This window comes from Portunus trituberculatus, chromosome 34 (assembly GCF_017591435.1).
Source record: "Portunus trituberculatus isolate SZX2019 chromosome 34, ASM1759143v1, whole genome shotgun sequence".
Taxonomy (NCBI): domain Eukaryota; kingdom Metazoa; phylum Arthropoda; class Malacostraca; order Decapoda; family Portunidae; genus Portunus; species Portunus trituberculatus.
In genome coordinates this window covers 8,706,115-8,728,043 of record NC_059288.1, presented here as the reverse complement: position 1 = coordinate 8,728,043, position 21,929 = coordinate 8,706,115, and the positions used below count along the sequence as shown (strand labels likewise).

Below are 21,929 nucleotides of genomic sequence, written 5' to 3'. Positions count from 1 at the left end.
TACCTTTATTAGTTGAATGTTTTTTTCCCTCTCTGCTAGATCAACCTTCCTTTTTTTTTCCTTTTCCCCTCTCTAATAGTTCAATGTTTTTCCCTTTTTCCTTTCCTGGTTGGACCTTTTTCCCTTTTTCCCTCTCTGACAGTCGAATGTTCATTTTCCCCTCTGCTAGGTGAACCTTCCTTTTTTCCCCTCTCTGATAGTTGAGTGTTCTTTTTTCCCCTCTCTGCTGGTTGGACCTTCCTTTTTCCCTCTTTCCCCTCTCTGACAGTCGAATGTTCTTTTTCCCCTCTGCTACGTAAACTTTCCTTTGTTTTTCCTTATTTTCCCCTCTCTGATAGTTCAGTGTTCTTTTTTTCCCCTCTGCTAGTTGGAACTTCCTATTTTTTTCTTTTTCCCCTCTCTGATAGTTGAGTGTTCTTTTTTCCCCTCTCTGATAGTTATCCTTTCTTTTTCCCCTTTTTTCCCTCTTTTTTCCCCTTTTGTTACTGAATATTTTTTTCACCCATTTTTCCTTTCCTAGTTGAGCCTTCCCCTTTTTTCCCCTCCCTAATAGTTGGATCGTCTTTATTTTCCCTTTTTTCCCCTCTTTTTTTTTTTTTTTTTTTTTTTTTTTTTTTACATTACAAGGGCACTGGCCAAGGGCAAACACAGTGTTGGAAAAAAAAAAAATCCCGCTGGTTGCCAGGCCCTGTTAAAAGAAAAGTAGAAAGAGAAAAAACAGAAAAATCTAAAAGGAGGGTCCAGTTAACGTAAGAGGTGTCTTGACACTCCTCTTTTGAAAGAGTTTAAGTCATAGGCAGGTGGAAATACAGACACAGGTAGAGAGTTCCAGAGTTTACCAGTGTAGGGAATGAAGGAGTGAAGATACTGGTTAACTCTTGCATTAGGAAGATGGACAGAATAGGGATGAGAAGAAGTAGAGAGTCTTGTGCAGCGAGGCCGCAGGAGGGGGGAAGGCATGCAGTTAGCAAGTTCAGAAGAGCAGACAGCATGAAAACAGCGGTAGAAGACAGATAAAGATGCAACATTGCGGCGGTGACTTAAAGAATCAAGACAGTCAGTTAGAGGAGAAGAGTTGATAAGACGAAAAGCTTTAGATTCCACCTTGTTTAGTAAAGCTGTGTGTGGATCCCCCAGACATGAGAGCCATACTCCATACACGGGCGGATAAGGCCCTTGTACAGAGCAAGCAGCTGGGAGGGAGAGAAAATGGACGAAGACGCCATAGGACACCTAACTTCTTGGAAGCTGATTTAGCAAGAGTAGAGATGTGAAATTTCCAGTTTAGATTTTTAGTGAAGGATAGACCGAGTGTGTTTAATGTAGAGGAGAGGGAAGTTGAGTGTTATTGAAGAAGAGAGGATAGTTGTCTGGAAGGTTATGTCGAGTAGATAGTTGTAGAAATTGAGTTTTTGAGGCATTGAACAAAACCAGGTTTTCTCTGCCCCAATCAGAAACAAGTGAAAGATCAGAAGTTAGGCGTCCTATAGCATCTCGCCTTGAGTCATTTAATTGTTGTTGGGTTGGGCGTCTGTTGAACGCTGTTGAATAATGCAGGGTGGTATCATCAGCATAGGAGTGGATAGGGCATTGAGTCAGATTTAGGAGATCATTGATGAATAATAGAAAGAGAGTGGGTGATAGGACAGAACCCTGTGGAACACCACTGTTGATAGTTTTAGGGAAGAACAGTGACCGTCTACTACAGCAGCAATAGAACGATCGGAAAGGAAACTGGAGATGAAGGTACAGAGAGAAGGATAGAATCCGTAGGAGGGTAGTTTAGAAATTAAAGATTTGTGCCAGACTCTATCGAAGGCTTTCGATATGTCAAGGCCGACAGCAAAGGTTTCACCGAAGTCCCTAAAAGAGGATGACCAAGATTCAGTTAGGAAAGTAAGAAGATCACCAGTAGATCTGCCTTTACGGAAACCATACTGGCAATCAGAGAGAAGGTTGTGAGCTGATAGATGCCTCATTATCTTCCTATTAAGGATAGACTCAAAGGCTTTAGAAAGGCAGGAAATCAAAGCTATAGGGCGGTAGTTAGAAGGATTGGAGTGGTCACCTTTTTTAGGGACAGGTTGAATGTGAGCAAACTTCCAGCAAGAAGGATAAATAGAAGTAGAGAGACACAGATGAAAGAGTTTGACCAGGCAGTGAGCGAGTTCGGAAGCACAGTTTTTGAGAACAACAGGAGGGACTCCATCCGGACCGTAAGCCTTCCGAGAATCAAGGCCAGAGAGGGCCAGGAAAACGTCTTTATAAAGAATTTTAATTTTAGGGATGAAGTAGTCAGAGGGTGGAGGAGTAGGAGGAATATGCCCAGAATCATCCAAAGTTGAGTTGGTAGCAAAGGTTTGAGCGAAGAGTTCAGCTTTAGAAAAGAAGAGACAGCTGTAGAGCCATCTGGATGAAGTAAAGGAGGGAAAGACGAAGAAGTAAAGTTGTTAGAGATATTATTGGCTAGATGCCAGAAATCTCGAGAGGAGTTAGAATTGGAAAGACTTTGACATTTTCTATTGATGAAAGAGTTTTAGTAAGTTGGAGAATAGATTTGGCATGATTACGGGCAGAAATATATAGGGCATGAGTTTCAGCAGTTGGATGGCTACGGAACCGTTTGTGAGCCGCCTCTCTATCATTGACAGCACGAGAACAAGCAGAGTTAAACCAAGGCTTTTTAGCTTTAGGGTTAGAGAAAGTATGAGGAATGTATAGCTCCATGCCAGAGATAATCACCTCTGTTATGCGCTCGGCACAAAGAGAAGGATCTCTGACATGAAAACAATAATCATCCCAAGGAAATCAGAATAGTACTGCCTTAGTTCCTCCCACTTAGCAGAGTTAAAATGCCAGAAGCACCTCCGCTTAGGCGGGTCCTGAGGCTGCACTGGAGTGATAGAACTGGTAACGGAAATTAGATTGTGGTCGGAGGAGCCCAACGGAGAGGAAAGTTTAACAGAGTAAGCAGAAGGGTTGGAGGTTAGGAAAAGATCAAGAATGTTGGGCGTGTCTCCAAGGCGGTCAGGAATACGGGTAGGGAACTTCACTAGCTGCTCTAGGTCATGAAGGATAGCAAAGTTGAAGGTTTGTTCACCAGGTTGGTCAGTGAAAGAAGATGAAAGCCAAAGCTGGTGGTGAACATTGAAATCCCTAAAATGGAGATCTCAGCAAAAGGAAAGTGAGATAAGATGTGCTCCACCTTGGAAGTCAAATAGTCAAAGAATTTTACATAGTCAGAGGAATTAGGTGAGAGGTATACAGCACAGATGAATTTAGTTAGAGAGTGACATTGAAGTCTTAGCCAGATGGTAGAAAATTCTGAAGATTCAAGATTGTGGGCACGAGAGCAAGTGGTGTCGTTACGCACGTATGCGCAACATCCAGCTTTGGATTGAAAATGAGGATAGAGCAAGTAGGAGGGAACAGAAAAGGGCTGCTGTCAGTAGTCACAGACAACTGTGTTTCAGTTAGGAAGAGAAGATGAGGTTTAGTAGAGGAGAGGTGGTGTTCCACAGATTGAAAATTAGAACGAAGGCCACGAATGTTGCAGAAATTGATAGTGAAAGTATTAGATGAAGTGTCAAGACACCCAAGGTCGACAGCAGAGGGCAGTCCGACCTGGGGACATTTATGGTCCCTCCCAGAGGGGACTCCGAGGCAGGGCGTGGTGAAGCCATTATTAAATTTTGATTTGAAGAGAGTGTAGAAGTGTAAGGTGTTGTAGTGTAGTGTAGGAAGTAGTAGAAGTTGTCTTTAGAGGGCAGGCTGCAGCTGCTCAATTGTATAAATGAGACCACAAAGGGAACCGGGAAGAGAGGACACGGGGAATCACTCAGTCTGCAGCACTGCCTACATCCCCGTAAGTACCTCTCCTGGAGTATTCCACCGGGCGGCAGGTGACTACTGCCTACTCCCTCCTAGTGGAACCTTGCTTTTTTTTCCTCTTTCTGTCCTCTCTAAGTTTTTTTTTTTTCTTCCCCTCACTGTAAACCTTCTCTTTTTCCCCTTTTGGTAGTTGGATCTTCTTTATTCTCTTTTTTTCCCCTCTCCTAGTTGAACATTGCTTTTTTCCCCCTTTCTCTCCTCTCTGTAAGTCTAATTATTTTTTTCTTCCCCTCACTGTAATCCCTTTTTTTCCCCTTTTGGTAGTTGAGTGTTCTTTATTTTCCCCTTTTTCTTTTTTTCCCTTGCTAGTTAAACCAATACTAATAAAGATTGGGGAATTTTTTATTATTTTATTTATTTATTTATTTATGTAAGTAAGAGGGAAACTAACTAAAGGGCAACAAAAAGTAAAATGATAAATAATAGTAATAATAATAATAATAATAATAATAAATAAGGCCCATTTGAGTGTCATTCTTTAAACCAAACTTGAAAAAAATCTTTGATAATTGGAGAGAGAGAGAGAGAGAGAGAGAGAGAGAGAGAGAGAGAGAGAGAGAGAGCTTTCCCACACACATCATTCCTGCACTGGTGACTTTCTCTCATATTTGTAGCACAGACACATCACCTCATGTCACTCACCTTCACTATTCACTATGTCATATTTTTCCCTCAGTCACTACCCATTCAGGGACATTTCCTCTTCCTCAGCCTCCTCCAAACTGCCTACAAATTCCTCAATCAATTTATTTATTTATCTATTTATTTAGCTATTTATTTTCAGTTTTTTTTTTTTTTTTTTTTTTTTTAGTTTTCTTTCCATCTTTGCATTTGTAGAGGTTCCATGCATTGCCTTCACTAACCACTGTGGAATGTTTTGTCTTCTTTTACCCCACCTCCAAATTTCTACTATTAAATATTGTGTTATCTTTTCCATTTCTAGTTTTTTTTTTTTTTTTTTTTTTTTTTTTCCTTGTTGCAGGTGGTTCTAAAGACTTGATACATTGTCTAGTGCTGTGAATTACTGTGTATTGCAGTGACATTTGCAATATATTTAATGCCTTTCTCACATAGACCTGCACAGGGACTGACAACTAAGTGGGCCTTTTTTGTTAACTTTTTGTTGCCCTGACCAGTTTTGCTCTCTTACATAAAAAATAAATGGTTAAATATTCTGTGGGGATTGTCCTGGAGTTAGATCTCACAGGAACATTTGAGGGTGGCCAAAGACAGCCTTGCAGTGTTGCCAGGCTCATCAATGCTGGTGCTGTAAAAACTGCCCTCACATTCCCATTGGTTGGTGTGACAGAGAGGCATCACCCAGCAGGCTACACAGGAAGCAGAACAGTGAATGGCATTGCTCTGGCTGATTTCTGAGCACAAAATGCTTCCTATGGAGAGTGAAAGCTGTTGAAAGCATGAAAGTTTACTCACAAATTATGGAAATTACAGAGTGATATCCAGACTCCTACTTAACTTTCCCTCCCTCACACTGGTGCAGGACGGAGGCAGTCACTGTGTCTTCAAACCTCTCTTGCTAACCTCACCAGACTACTCCCCCCTTCTCTCTCTCTCTCTCTCTCTCTCTCTCTCTCTCTCTCTCTCTCTCTCTCTCTCTCTCTCTCTCTCTCTCTCTCAGTAAGTAAGAGAGACACTGGGTAAGAGCAATATAAGTTAAAAGAATAATGGCCTGCTGAAATGTTAATCCCAAAAGAAAGATCAAAAAGGATTATCCAAAATTGCAGGATAGCATGTTGAAAGTGCCTTGAGAGAGTTCACATCACAGGAAGGAGGAAATGGTGAGACAGGCAGCGAGTCAGTGTTGACCCCTTCAGTGCTGGGACATGTTTTTACCTTGATTATTGGGTATGATTAGACAATTTTATTTACATTAGGAAGGGTCTATGGAGGTCAAAAGATTAATGGCCATAGTCTTTACTGTTCTACTCCCAACTTATGTTTCTGAAGCTGTATAAGATTGCCAAATAGTAATGAAATAGTAACCAGAATGAATATGGAAACACTTCCTGGGACACATTTTCATATTCATTCTGCTTACAACTTGATGTTTTTAAACAGCTTCAGAAACTTATGTGGTGATTAAAATAGTGAAGACGCTGGCCATTAATCTTCTGACCTCCATAAACACTTCCCAAAGTAAATAAAATTGTCTAAACATACCCAAAGCTCAAGGAAGGGGTTAAGAAGCCATCCATCCCCTGTATCACTGCACAACCACCCACAACACAAAGGTGGTGGCAGAGACAAAACAAGGACAAGCACTGTCAACATTATTTTTTCTTTTCTGGCTTTCACTGAGTAGCATCAAGATCCTCCACCAACACTGATAGAAACTTGGCTGTGTGTGTGTGTGTGTGTGTGTGTGTGTGTGTGTGTGTGTGTGTGTGTGTGTGTGTGTATTTACCTAGTTTTACCTAGTTGTAGTTTTACAGGGCCTGGGCTTTACACTCGTGTGGCCCCGTCTCCATATCTACACTTATCCAATTTTTCTTTAAGACTATGCACACTCGTTGCTGACACCACTTCTTCACTCAAACTGTTCCACGTCTCAACACATCTTTGCGGGAAACTATATTTTTTAACATCTCTCAGACATCTTCCCTTCCTCAGCTTTTTACTATGTGATCTTATTGTTCAAATGTCATATTCACATTGTGTGTGGGTGAGTGTGGGTGTGGGTTTGTGTGTGGATAATTACGGAAAAGGAAAAAATTGTGCATTGGTTTCACTGGATGGCCTGTAACAAGTAGGCATCAATTATTGTATAGATGTCAAAGCAGAATAGAGATAACACTCATATTGGTTCCAGTTTATGGCCTTGTACAAGCAGGCATCAATTACTGCTTGGAAGTACAAGTAGAACAAGGTAACACTTGGATAGGTTGTACATAGTTGGCAGTGGGTTTTAATTACTGTATGGATGTAAAACCAGAGCAAAGATAACAATTACAAAGGTTTTAGTTGTTAAGTAAGCATAAATTACTGCACAGATATAAAAGTAGAGCAGAGGCAACATTTATGTAGGTTTTAGTAGTTAGGCATCATTTACTGTATAGGTAGATGTAAAACCAGAGTAGAGGTAACACTTACATAGCATTTAGTTGTTAGTTAGGCATTTATTACTGCATAGCTATAAAGTAGAGAGACAACACTTACAGAGGGAAGTGTTGGCTGGTGGGGCTGCCTGCTCACGTCTCACAGCCGTCTCTTGCAGCAAGATGCCGAGCCTTCCCGAGGCGGTGGACATGAAGTACGGGGACGAGTGCCCCAACGCGCAGGTGACGGAGGTGGCGTGTGTGGCGCTCACACTCAAGCGCAATGGACGCCAGCGACTCCCCTCCGTCCTCATCCTGTCCGAGTGTGACATTGAGAAGGCCGGCGATGAGGAGGAGGTGGAGCGCAAGTGTGAGGGCGTGAGGGAGCTCGACCTGTCCAGGAACAAACTGAAGGAATGGAAGGAGGTGAGGGAGTCCATTACTGTTGTGAACTGGAGGAGGACATGTCAAGATGTATTTACTTTATCCATGTGTTGAGTTGAAGACTGGGTTGAATTTATTGTTATACTTTCCATGCCTCCGCCCTTGTCTCTATTAATTTGTTTCCTAATTAGAAGTTAGAGTCAGTTATCCTCCTTTGTTCTCTCCTGGAATTCATGCATTGTGTTTGTACATGAGTCAGTAATGTGCTTTAGATCTGTTGCTATCATGATAATTTAGAAAGCCAGGCTGTGTATTTATGAGTCAGACTTGACGAACTGATGGCAGATGGTTTGCCTTCACTCCCACTGCCACAGCCACCAGTAGCTTGTGTGTCAGGTCCCTCGCTGTCTCATGGCTTGTTGAACATGAACACAGGCATCCTGCTCTTCAGCAGCAGGTGTGACAGTGGTTAAGGGAGTACTGGAGAGGTAGGCCTACTACTGACGGTGCACGCAAAAAGGCGACAAAACGAGGACATTTGTCGATGAAATGAAGTGAAAAGCTTTTTCTTCTCTACATTTTGATAATTTTCAGTTCCATGGCTGTGGCCATGAGACAAATGTGAATATAAGTGATGAAATAATGAGAAACAAAATATATTACTACTTCGTCTTTTCAGTGTGATCAAATGATGATAGGTGGCTCAGTTTGTGCACCTCCTTGTGAGGGGCTTAATGCAGACCTGGGGACCATCTCTCTAGGTACAACCGTCATGTTCACTAGTTCAGTAACACACCCCATGCCATGACGGCCACTTGTGTCATTTCAATCTGTATGCAGTTCAGTAATGTTTTCATTCCCTTTGCATCTCATGACATGAAGATCAGTGATTTAATGTTATATTGTAAAGCTGCTTCTTTTTCTAGTTTCTGTCACACATCTTGAATCTATAACTATTGAAATAAGTGTATGTATGTCCCTACACCACATTTATTTGTGTACTCCTTCAGTTTCCTTAAATTAGTGAAAACTGGCACATGTGATTGTATCCTCATAGCAACCTTGAAAACTCAATGAAATGTTCACAAACTGACGTGGAAGAACAAAGACCCCTAGACAAGTAACCATTGATTGTTCATCACCAGCCTTCCTCAGACTATGTAGCAGAGGCACCGGCCAAGGCTAAAAAAAAAATAATAATAATAAAAAATAAATAAATAGAAAATAAAAAAAAAATAGATAAAATAAAAAAAAAGGTAATAAAGGAAAAGGCCCACTGAAGTGCTAACCCTAAAAGAGATGTTAATAGAATCATTGAGAATTTAAGGATAAATGTCTTGAAACCTCCCTCTTGAAAAGTGGAAGATTTTTTTTTTTTTTTTTTTTTTTTTTTTTTTTTTTTTTTTTTTTTTTTTTTTTTTTTACGTAGGGAAGAGGGCCAGCCAAGGGCAAAAAAAAGAAAGTTAGAAAAAAGCCCACTTGAGCGCTGGCTCTCCAAAGAGTACAAAAAGTGCCAAAACCGTCAGCCAGAATTAGGGGAGCAAATGCCTTGATACCTCCCTCTTAAAAGAAGACAAGTTGTAGGAATTCGGAAATACAGATGCAGGGAGGGAATTCCAGAGTTTACCAGTGAAAGGGATGAATGATTGAGCGTACTGGTTAACTCTTGTATTAGAGAGTTGGACAGAATAGGGATGAGAGGAAGATACAGAGACAAGAGAAGGTTTGGCTGAAGTAGTAGTTAAATCAAGACAAAAAGGGAAGGATAAGGAAAGAGAGACTTTGCAGTATTACATGTACCACCAAAAGCCAATGTATGGAATCAGGATGACTACAAAATAGTGTTAAGAGATAATGGCAACTGTCTGAAGAAAAATATTGAGAGAGTAATGATGTATTGGAGACTTTAACTACAAAGAAATCTGCTGGGAAGAATGGACCATGGAGAGAGAGAGAGAGAGAGAGAGCAGACAGACAGACCGACAGATAGACAAAGAAGAATTGCAGGGAAATATACCGGTAAACCTAGTAATGACTAAGACTATGACACAGTGGATCAGGGAAAACACCAGATTTAAAGGGAATGAGGAGGCATCATGGTCAGACCTCGTGTTTACCAAGGAGGTTGACATCATTGAGGAAACAGATTATCAATGACCGTTAGATCTGTTAAATGAATTAGAACTTCCAACATTACAGCAGAGAGGAGAAAGGCGACAGGATTGCTTTATACAGCCATTTTAACCCCTTCAGTACTGGGATGCTTTTCTATCATGAGTTTTGGGTGTGATTAGATGAATTTATTTACATAATGAACTGTCTATTAAGGTCAGAAGATTAATGGCCAGTCTTCACTATTTTAATACCTCACATAAGTTTCTGAATCTGTATAAAATTGCCAAATAGTAAGCAGAATGAATATGGTATTGAAGGAGTTAAGGAGATGAACCAGATTGACAAAGAAGACCTGTTAGTGTTAGTGTGAGACTGTAGAGACACAAGAGGACACAACATGACATGAAAGAGACAGTGTGTGGAAGAGATCTTAAGAAATACAGTCCCCAATTTGAAACACTGGCTCAAACAAAGAGTATTCATGAACTTCAAGCTAAACTGGGTATTTATAATAAATATGGAGGCAGGACAATACAAGTAGAGCTCTTTTCCTGTACAACACACACACACACACACACACACACACACACACACACACACACACACACACACACACACACACACACACACACACACACACACACACGGCCCGGTAGCTCAGTGGTTAGAGCGCTGGCTTCACAAGCCAGATGACCGGGGTTCGATTCCCCAGCCGGGTGGAGATATTTGGGTGTGTCTCCTTTCACGTGTAGCCCCTGTTCACCTAGCAGTGAGTAGGTACGGGATGTAAATCGAGGAGTTGTGACCTTGTTGTCCCGGTGTGTGGTGTGTGCCTAGTCTCAGACCTATCCCAAGATCGGAAATAATGAGCTCTGAGCTCGCTCCGTAGGGTAACGTCTGGCTGTCTCGTCAGAGACTGCAGCAGATCAAACAGTGAACACACACACACACACACACACACAAAGTCTGAGGAACATTTAGAAGCTCAGTTTTCCACATAGGACGGTGGACATCTGGAACGGATTGAGTGAAGAGATTGTAGCAGCAGAAAGTGTGCACAAATTTAAGGAAAAACTGAATAAATGTAGATATGGAGATAGGTCACTATTAGCCACACTCAAACCCTGTAATATACAACTAGGTGAATACAAGTAGGCAACTAGGTAAACACACACACACACACACACACACACACACACACACACACACACACACACACTCACAAGTTTATAAATTGATTAACAGAATGGGTGAAGTGGATAATGAGAAACTGATCCTGAGAGAAGAATATGACTTTAGAAGCACAAGATCGCATAGTAAGAAACTAAGGAAGGGACGATGTCTGAGAGATGTTAAAAAATTTTGTTTCCCGCAAAGATGTGTTGAGACTTGGAACAGTTTGAGTGAGGAAGTGGTATCAGCAAAGAGTGTACATAGTTTTAAAGAAAAATTGGATAAGTGTAAATATGGAGACGGGACCACACGAGCATAAAGCCCAGGCCCTGTAAAACTACAACTAGGTAAATAAATACACACACACATACACACAACTAGGTAAATAAATACACGGGGCCACACGAGCGTAAAGCCCAGGCCCTGTAAAACTACAACTAAGTAAATACACACACACACACACACACACACACACACACACACACACACACACACACACACACACACACCAGTAACAGTGACAGTGATGGTGTTTGCAGGTGTTCAAGATCCTGCGTCACCTGCCTGGCCTTGGTTTCCTCAACTTGAGCTACAACTGCTTTGAGTCGCCCATCACTGACCCAGCTGACGTGGTGAGCCTCACAAACCTCACCCGCCTGGTGCTCAACGGCACACGGCTGCCTTGGAAGGACGTACACATCTTGCTGGAGAACGCCCCTCGGTGAGTCCCCTTCATGCTGACAGAAAAAAATAGAGAAATAAATAAAAGACTGTTCTCATAATGGCAATTCAAAAGAGCATAATGATGTAAAGGTTGGTTCAGGAAGTCATCACGCCTTCATGTAGCAGTCTCTATATGAAGCACACCTGCCTACTTCCACCAGCCATCTCTCTATAAAGTGCACTATATGAAGCACACTGGCTTACCCCCACCTGCCATCTCTCGCCATAAATGTAGGTAATCTTTATGCTCCCTAATGACTCACCACTGACAACTTGATTACTGAGTCCATTCCATTCATACACCACTATTTCAGAATCAATCTCTCTCTCTCTCTCTCTCTCTCTCTCTCTCTCTCTCTCTCTCTCTCTCTCTCTCTCTCTCTCTCACCACTTAATTCTCTTTTCTGTTTGCTGATCCAACTTATGTATTGGCTTTGTCCTTTATTAATCTTCTTGGTGTTAGTGAGGTATCAACATTATGGATATTGTAGGTATAACATTGCACTAATAAGGAGCATCTATATTCTCATAGTATAATTAACTCATTTTGCTTTGTTTTACTCAGTGTTTGGCTTTATTGAAATTATATGAAGTCTTGAACAGTCCAAGTACAGAGGGCCTCTTTGTTTGATAGTGTTTGTTTCCCTTGGCCAGTTTTACCCTCTTACATAAAAAAGAGGAAAGCTGCAATTCATTCTCATCAATCTTCCGTTATTTGACTATTCTGTTTGGCAGTCAAGTGGACCTTCTTCCTTATTATTATTTTTTTTCCCCTTCAGTTGTTTGTTACATTAAAAAATAATAATAAATGAAAAAATGAAAGATGAGGACTACTTTCTCTTCTCTCCATCAGGGCCCAAGTGACTGAGAAGGTGTGTGTGTGTGTGTGTGAATAAGTGAGTGAGTGTAAGTGTGTGTGTGTAAGTGTAAGTGTGTGTATTTACCTATTTGTGTATTACAGGGCCCGAGCTAAGCTCTCTGTGACCTGTCTCCTTGTCCATTCCTGTCATATCTCTCTTTCATCTGATTGACACACACTGCGTCAACGACATCACTGCTCAGTTTATTCCACTTATCAATGCTACGATGTGGGAAACTGTATTTTCTCACGTCATTTAGACAGATGTCTTTTATTAGCTTTTTTCCATATCCTCGGAGATGATTACTTGTGGTCACCTTTATCAACTCTCTGTCCAGTATGTCAATCTTGTTCACCAATTTATACATAGTTATCATGTCTCCTCTTGTGTGTGAATAAATGAGTGTGTGTGTGTGTGTATTTACCTAGTATTTTACCTAGTTGTAGGGCCTGGGCTTTATGTTCGTGTGGCCCCGTCTCCATATCTACACTTATCCAATCTTACTTTAAAAGTGTGCACACTCGTTGCAGACACTACTTCTTCATCTAAACTGTTCCACGTCTCAATACATCTCTGCGGTAAACTATATTTTTTAATATCTCTCAGACATCTTCCCTTTCTCAGCTTTTTACTATGCGATCTTGTGCTTCGGATGTCATATTCTTCTCTCAGGATCAGTTTCTCATTATCCACTTGGTCCATTCCGTTGATCAATTTATAGACTTGTATCAGGTCTCCTCTCTCCTTCTTTGTTCCAAGGTTGGTAGATCCATAGCCTTTAGTCTCTCCTCATATGTCATCCCTTCAAGTTCTGGGACCATTCTTGTAGCCATTTTTGTAGCCTCCAATTTCCTTATGTGTTTCTTTTATGAGGGGTCCACACTACTCCTGCATATTCCAATCTGGGTCTTATTATAGTATTTATCAATTTCTTCATCATTTCTTTGTCCATGTAGTGAAATGCTACTCCAATATTCCTCAGCAAATTATATGTTTCTCTAAAAATTCTATCAATATGGCTTACTGGTTGATTGTTTTCTTCCATCGTCACTCCTAAGTCCTTTTCCTTTTGACTTTCTCCAGTTCTACTCCATCTCCCATCTTATAGATTCCCACAGGTCGTCTTTCACTCTTTCCCATTTCCATGACATGGCTTTTGTTCACATTGAATTCCATTTCCCACTTCTTACTCCATTCCCAGATCTTATTTAGGTCTTCTTGCAGTATTTCACAATCCTCCTTTTGCTTTATAACTCTGCACAGTTTCGTATCATCCGCAAACAAATTTATGTAGCTGTTCACTCCTTCTGGCATGTCGTTAATATAAATGAGGAAAAGTACTGGTGCCAATACTGACCCCTGTGGCACTCCGCTTTCTACTGCTCTCCACTTGGACTTCATATCTTTAACTACCGTCCTTATTTCTCTCCCCCTCAAATAATTTTCTATCCATCTCAATGTGCTTCCTTTTAAGCCACCCTTCTCCTCTAACTTCCACAGTAATCTTGCGTGTGGCACTTTGTCAAACACCTTTTTTAAATCCAAATAGATGCAGTCAACCCATCCCTCTCTCTCTTGTACTCTATCAACTATTCTAGAATAGAAACTCAATAAATTAGTGTGTGTGTGTGTGTGTGTGTGTGTGTGTGTGTGTGTGTGTGTGTGTGTGTGTGTGTGTGTGTGTAGCCTTGTTATGTGTGTGTATGCATGTAATTCATTGAAACGTGTGTCTTTCAGGGTGGAGGAGCTGCACCTTTGTAAAAATGAATATTCCAAAGTGGAGAGACCCAAAACCAAGAGATACAGCTCTGTGTCTCGCATCCACTTCAACAACAACCCAAGCTCAGATTGGACTGAGGTGTGTGGGGTGTGGCTTGCTCTCTCTCTCTCTCTCTCTCTCTCTCTCTCTCTCTCTCTCTCTCTCTCTCTCTCTCTCTCTCTCTCTCTCTCTCTCTCTCGTAGCTACCTTTTCTTGGCCATTACTTACTGTTTGGTTCTGTTTACTTCGCTTATTCAGTGGTATGTCTTCCTTCTCTGTTCATTTCTTGATACATGCAAGGTTGATGTTCCCTGTAGGTCTCCTCCGGCCAGCTCAGTAATGCATGTGTTCATTCCTTTCACAATTTTCTTCCCAGTCCTTTTGTTAATCCATCCTCCTTCATTTTAGTCCATTTTCTGCAGTATAAGTAAATTTCATCCTCAGTTTTCCTTTATTAGTTAGACAAATAGTTATATTGAGTTTCACTCCAGTATGTGACAAAACACAGAATTAGAAGCACTATGAATTCATGAAGAGTGTGTATGTGTACCATGAATGATGAACAAGTTGAAAGAAGAGCAAGTGAGTCATTTTGTATACAATGTAATGTTCAAAAGTGGATGCAGACCAAAAAAAAAGTTTTATTTGTATATTTATTTTTGATGTTATTAATTGCATTTATAGTTTTCCTGTGTTATAATACTTGTTTTTTATCTGGTATTGGGATTGTATGTGTATATACTGGAAGTGTTTTATGCCCAACAAAGTGTAGAGTACTATTTTCTTTGCACTATTTGAATCATTTATTGCATTAACTTTTTAATTTGGCCAGTGAATTGTCTATTTGTCTATCCATTTCTAGAGTGGCTTGTAATGACAGAACCATTTATCAGACAACAGTGAAAGTATTGACAAGTATTTAACACTTTGCCCTCAGATTGAAACCTTAGGCCAGATGTTTCCCTACCTGGAGGTGCTGATCTTGGCCGAGTGTCCCCTCAGCCAGCTCAAGGAAGGCGACCGTTACCATGAGTTCTTCCCTCGCCTCAAGTACCTCTCCCTCAATAGCACCAAGATCTGCTCCTGGGACTCTGTGGATTTGGTCAATCTCTTCCCCAAACTGTCTGAGCTCAGGTTACAACAGTGTCCACTTTATGAGGTAAGACATGGTTCTTTTTTACACTTGCTACAATTACAAGGATGATGGACTAAGAGGAAATACAAACTTACTGCCTTGTCCTTTCATTGCCTCATTGTTTTTCCTTATATGGCTGGATAAACTTGGTAACTTTGAGAATTTTTGTACTGTATTTGCTGGAATTACAAAGGAGATGAGAAGATTGGGAGAAAATACAAACTTTCCAACACATCGCTTCATTTATCATCCTTATTCTCCCTAACACGGCTTCACAAACTTGATAACTCTTGCAAAAATCACAAGAATGATGAAAAGGAGAGAAAAACTAACTCACTCAATATTTCACTTAGCATCCGTATTCTCCATACTTTGGCTGAACAGATTTGGTAACTTCAAGCATTTTAACACTTGCTAGTCACAAAAATGATAAAATGAAGAGAAAAACTAACTCACTTAGCCTTTCACTTAACATCCATATTTTCCCTAATTTGGCTGAAAAAATTTGGTAACTCGAAGCATTTTTAGTTTTTACACTTGCTAGAGTCACACAAATGATAAAAAGAAGAGAAAAACTTACTAGTGTAACTCAGCCTTTCACGTAGCATCCATATTTTCTCTAACACAGCTGAACAAACTTGGTAACTTGAAGCATTTTTTACACGTGATAAAAAGAAAAGAAAAAACTTACTTACTCATTTTATATAGCATTCTTGTTTTCCTTTGCATGGCTGAACAAACAAACCTTACATCCTTATTCTCCCTAACTCAGCTTCATAAACTTGGTAACTTGCAGCATCTTTACTTTTGCTAGAGCTACAAAAATGACTACAGAAAAAGTAACACCCTTTCCCTTACACCTTTATTTTCCATAACTCAGCTTCACAAACCTGGTAACTTAAGCATCTTTACACTTGCTAGAGATACAAAAAATGATAACACAAGAACTTGCTAACACCCTTTCACTTAGCATCCTTATCCTCCCCAACTCAGCTGAACAAACTTGGCAACTCAAAGCATCTTTACATTTGCTAGTTACAGGAATTATTAAAAGAGAAAAAAAACTAAGTAATTCTGCTTTTTTGTGTCAGAACTACAAGGACGAGGAGCGAAGGCAGCTGACCATCGCTCGGCTGTGGAGGGTGCAGAGACTGAATGGAGGGGCCATGATCAGCCCTGAGGAGCGGGAAAATGCCGAGCGTGCCTTCATCAGGTACTACTTGAACTCTGATATGCGGCCAAAGAGGTGAGTTGTGTTGGTGCACCTTCTCTTCTCCTCTCCTTGAATAATGTTGGTACACCTTCTCTTCTCTCTTTTAGTGTTGGGGCAGCTTCTCCTCTCCTCTCCTTTAGTGTTGGTGCAGCTTCTCTTCTCCTCTCTTCTCCTGTCTTCTCTCCTTGAGTTGTGTTGGTGTAGCTTCTCTTCTCCTTGTGTCAGTGTAGCTTCTCTCATTGTTTTGCAGGTTCATGGATGGAGCATTCTTCTGTAAGGCATTCTTTGTATATTATTAGTTTATCTCAGTGCTACCTATGCACATTGTTATGCTCCATTCAGAGTGTTAAGGCATATAGGTTCCTCCAGTGTCTTGTCTGTGGGTGGAGCTTTCAGGGTTTCTTGATGGTAAGTCACTAAATACTGACTTTTGCACTAAATTCACCTTAATACACACCTACACAGAGAAGCTTGAGTACCCTGAGAGGTTAGTTTTACCTGACAACCCCCTTTCCTCTCTCTCTCTCTCTCTCTCTCTCTCTCTCTCTCTCTCTCTCTCTCTCTCTCTCTCTCTCTCTCTCTCTCTCATATATTTAGAGAGATTGAGCAAGGGAAACTCTTAATGTTTTACTTCTTGAGGGAATAAATCTGTTTCAATTCCTGAGGGAGACATATGGCGGGTGTTGTACAGAGGGTGAGGGCAGGTGAAGCCAGAACTCAACGTGAGGAGTCACACCCTGCACCACAAAGCCATAGGTCCAGTTGAGCTTAGAAGAGATGTCCCTACAATGGAGAGACTTGTATTTATCACTGTTTGGAACTGAGTATAGATTTAAAGAGTTGTGTTGTTATTGCTTGCTGTGGTGTCTGTCAGGCATTACAAGTTGGTGCTTCATAAAGTTTATCCATACACATTTACCAGTAGGTGTAAAGGATTGTGGATTGTTGTGGTGTCTGTGTGGCACAATCTACATGAAAGTTAGCCACAGGTGGTGGCGCAGTGGAGAAGGTGAATGTGGGATTGGGCAGACGTCCACGCGTAAGTTTGAATCCCACCACGTACAGCCTTAAAACACTTCTCCATTTGTTGAGTGGTTTAAAGTTACCAACATGTCACCATGATACCAAAGTTACAAAGGAATACAAAGGAAAGACCAAGCAACAACAGACCCTGGGGCTCCTTACTAGGCTGCTTGGTTGACTATTCTATACTAACTACACAGTGTGAGAGACAAGACAGCAAAGCAGTTCTAGGTGGTTACACCCAAGATGAGCTTCGGTGGTGATATGGGCTCTAATATAGGTACCACTATAAGTAAAATTGCCTGCGCCACTAATGGGCGGAAACTGAACATACAGCGCTTCCTAAAATACTCTTCAAGTGTGCCTACAGGTACTATAGGCCTACCATAAAAAAAAAAAAAAAAAAAAGGTTCAGAGTTGTCATGGACTGGTGTGGTGTCTGTCAGGTACGATGAGCTGGTGCGCCAACACGGGGAGCTGCAGCCACTGGTGGAGGTGTCGCTGAGGCCACAGACGGAGGTGCAGGTGACCATCCGGTGTGGTGAGATAGCACTGGAGAGGATTATCAGCGTGTACACCAGAGTTGTGGATCTCAAGAAGGAACTGGAGCCTCAGGTGGGAAACTGACTGACCTGTGAGGGAACAGTGTGCAGGTACTCCCTCACATACCATTGGGTTGTGTTCCTGAAAATGTAGTTGAACAGCAAACGATTGCTTAGCAAACTTAAGATTGGATAAAATAAAAATGGGGATGTGTTCCAAGATCTTTAGAAACCATGAACCACTGAACCATGAAATATTGTAATTAAATAGTCATTGCCTAACCCTAAGTAATAAAACACATGTTACACGAATAAAATAAACACAAAAATAAAGCAATATGATAAAATAAACAAAAATAATTTTTGTAATAACTCACTGTAATGTCGAGTGCATTTGTCCCCCGTGAGGCTGGACCATCCTTCATTTGCTGAGAGTCCTTTGGAGCGGAGAACTGTGTCCTTTGTCTGTCTGCTCCTGTAACACCATCCATCACATACACCCTTTTTCTCCTAGCCTCAGTGTAGTCACTTCAAACCAAGTGACAGACACTTTAGCACAGAATGATAAGCTGACATTACACCTTCAGGTTGGCCTGCCTGCCAGCAAGATGCGGCTCTTCTACCTGGACAAGGGCGGGGAGACCTGTGTGGCATATGCCCCTGAGGAACTCAAGATCAACACCAAGCAGCTGTACACCATCAACGTCCACTCGGGGGACGAGTTCATCGTGGAGCCCAAAGTTCCAAAGGTGTAGCGGCTGACGGAGGGCGGCCCTCGGCACGCAGCGACGGGAAGGCTTGATGACCTCATGATTAGCATAATGCAGACTTGTAGTTAACTTGCTGCTTTTAACAAAGGGTTAACAAATTGCAGGACCTTGTAGCATTGTGCAGTGTAGCCATATCTGTGAAGTCTTGCCTCAGTGTGCTAATTCTGGAGGTGCAGGAGTTTTGTTGATGAGGAAGATGCTTCTTGCAAGTCTCAGGTGTGTGTGTGTGTGTGTGTGTGTGTGTGTGTGTGTGTGTGTGTGTGTGTGTGTGTGTGTTGTATTTAGAGGCAGCTGTTTGTTCCCCCATGGTGGAGCAGAGTCAGGCCGTCACGTGCCTACACGCGGTGCCCAGTCATCGTGTCTTTTGGAGAGCGGATTGGTGAAGAGGAGTGACAGTTATTACGTAAGCATCAGTGAGTTACCTCGTGTCCTCAGTCACTATACAGAACATCCCATTCTAAGTATTATGGAACCTTTGGTGGGCCAGGATTGTCAAAGGCATTACTATATTGTGATAACTCAGTGGAAGCTGTGCTTGTGAAGAGCAAGCATGTGAACTTTCCAATTTGGTTCCTCCTTTTGTCACAAGGCTGTATTGATGACCTCCAGTCTCTCTCTCTCTCTCTCTCTCTCTCTCTCTCTCTCTCTCTCACCATGACAGTAACAGCTCATCATCATAATGGAGGTCACACACCTTGTCCACCTTGGTTACTCTTGGCGCCTCTTTCAGTAATCTCCCACCCGGGTATTTTGGGGATTACACTTGTCATGTCATCCATTTCATCTTTGTGTGGACAGCTTGTGACTGAATCTGATGCTTTAAGCTGGTTTGTGTTGCTGCTCAACCTTCAAGGCTCAGCAGATATCTTTCTGGGCATTTTGTGATTACATACCTAAATTTTTTTTTTCTTTTATTAATTTATTTTTTTATTTTCCTCAGAATGTACCCAAGTCCTTATTTGACAGATTGCATTGTCTGCTTGATTTGTGAATAATGATATTAAAGTGTAATAAAGAAGGCCCAGAGAAGACCAAAATGAGATCTCCTGAACACAGTGAATACCGTAAGCTCTAATGATGTACCTAACTTTATAGCACATCTATCATAGCAAAGTCTTACCTAACCCAAATACCTACATTTCTACATATGTATAAGTATATATCTATATTGCAGTGAATTACTATTACCTGATATATGTAAATAATAGAAGATAAGACACTGTTGTAAAGCAGTGTGGTTTTTAGCTGCAGTATGCATATAGCTGACTTCCTGTTTCCTCATTGCAGCAAAATACTGCTTGGAGTTTGTCTTTCACACTACAGGTTATGGGTGATCTCTACTTTGCATTTAAAATTAAATATAAGAAGAGTATAATATGTACTGCAATACCCACAGTGTCTCTCATGGAGTCTGTGGCTTTCAAACGTCTGTCGGTGGCGGCTTGCTTATGACACTGTTAGCTATACCCTTCGCTGCCTCTGCCTCAACCCATTTTGGAATTTTTATCCTTAGCACATTTTGTTCTTTGTTTTTGTTTTTTAGCTGGTGGCCAATAAGAGTTTTGTTGTTAAGCAGAGTTTGTCCATTGCACCAGAAGACATTTAGTAGCCCTGAGTTATTCATGCTGCTGCCCCTACAGTGCCAATCAACATGTGATGTCAGGAGTGAATGTTGTGTTTGAACTGCTAATCTGTTTATGTTTTGTACATATTTTGTATTTTATTTGATTTTTTTGTAGGTTGTCTTGTTTCACATGTAACATGGGGCCAGTGTTCCTTATTACTTTTATATTCTATTTAAACTACTTCAGCACTTCATCAAAATTATCTTGTACATTGTTTGTAAATAGCATTAGGAATAGTGAGATGGTGTACTCCTAGAGGGATTGCAGGTGACTCCTTGTTCCTGGTTAAGGTACACAAGATGGTAACTTACTGGTTGTAAACCGGTGACAGTGAATGTGGCAGCATTCAGAAAGCACCAAAAAACATTAGTCCAAGTCCAGCATCAAATGCCGTGCTTCGTGCTTGGCACAGCTACAGACAGACAGACATTTAAAAATAAAAATATATAATATATTTTATTACACACTGGTGGTTAATTAGTATAACAATGGTAAATGAGTCATTATCAGTTGTTGACAACTTACCTAGTAATGACAAGAAAGGGATCTTACTAACTGTTGATGTGCCAACATAATGATTTGTGTTCAACAATTGGCACAACTTGTGAAGACAATGTTGGCTCTTCTTCCTGCCATCCCAGTGGTGTCTGTTCTCCACAATAACAAAACTTTGCCAGTATTTGCAGGTTTGTTTTTGTGCATTTCCCGTGCAGTGACAGTACAAGAAAATAAATAGCAATTTTTGCACTACCACCACAGTCATGTTTACTGTTCCAGTACCATTGTGACAGACTTGCCTGCAGTGTGGCCAAGATTTACTAATTTCCTTAAAAGTTTTGGAATGGAAATATTTTTTTAGACTCATTGGTTGTGAGTACAATGCTAAGTGTACACCAGAGTGCCCAATACTTCAAGCTCTCCCTTGTGACTTGACTGGAAGTGTCGTTACCATTTCCTTCACGGCCTGTCTTGTGATGAGCCTTGATAGTGTACTACTTCATAATGTAGACAAGTAACAAAGTGTGTGTGGGTTGGATTAAAAATGCAATGTTTTTCATCTACAGACTAAGTTGACTGTGTATGAAGCTTGTCCCTGTTCATACTCAAAACTTGGCTAAATAAAACAGTACTTAACACACCTGTATTCCATCCTTGTGAAAGGTAAATGCCTGAAGGGTTGTGTGCCACAGTATGTACCTCCACCTGGCCAAGAGGGTGTGTGCTGCTCACCCACCACCACATACCTGTGCTGTGCTAGTGTAAGTATTAACATTGTAAATGAAAGATCTCTGGTAAGTAATATGCACTACATATATTTGTATACAATATTCTGAGTGGACATTCTGTACAGTGCTTAAAGCAAGGACTTGAACTGTTGTATGGAAGATGAAAAAATTAATAATTATGACTATGACAGTTTGATGAACCTATAAAAATAAGAGGGAAGAACCATGATTTACTTACACAGCCATGTACATATAACAATCTGAATACTGTGACACGTTCACCATGACTGAACAGCCACAAGTAAAACACTAAATGACAATAAAATAATTTGTATGTACATAAACCTTGGGACAAGCACTGCACTACATGGTAATGCATCAAGTGTCCCACCACCTCTAACATACACAAAATGCATCTGTAGAATATCACAGAA

At 41.0% G+C, this 21,929-nt stretch overlaps 1 protein-coding gene across 3 annotated transcripts in view; it reads left to right on the top strand.

Moving 5' to 3' along the window:
- The window catches only part of LOC123512855 (tubulin-specific chaperone cofactor E-like protein), a 26,455-nt gene extending 5,050 nt beyond the window's left edge, over positions 1 to 21,405 (top strand). For all 3 annotated transcript variants that reach the window (XM_045269505.1, XM_045269506.1, XM_045269504.1), the window contains exons 2-8: positions 7,127 to 7,373; positions 11,159 to 11,340; positions 13,940 to 14,060; positions 14,899 to 15,120; positions 16,188 to 16,342; positions 17,779 to 17,947; positions 18,462 to 21,405. In XM_045269505.1, coding sequence (XP_045125440.1) covers positions 7,131 to 7,373; positions 11,159 to 11,340; positions 13,940 to 14,060; positions 14,899 to 15,120; positions 16,188 to 16,342; positions 17,779 to 17,947; positions 18,462 to 18,629 — 1,260 coding nt within the window. In that variant the 5' untranslated portion in view covers positions 7,127 to 7,130 and the 3' untranslated portion in view covers positions 18,630 to 21,405. The remainder of the gene's footprint in view (positions 1 to 7,126; positions 7,374 to 11,158; positions 11,341 to 13,939; positions 14,061 to 14,898; positions 15,121 to 16,187; positions 16,343 to 17,778; positions 17,948 to 18,461) is intronic.
- The last annotated feature ends 524 nt before the right edge of the window (positions 21,406 to 21,929 follow it).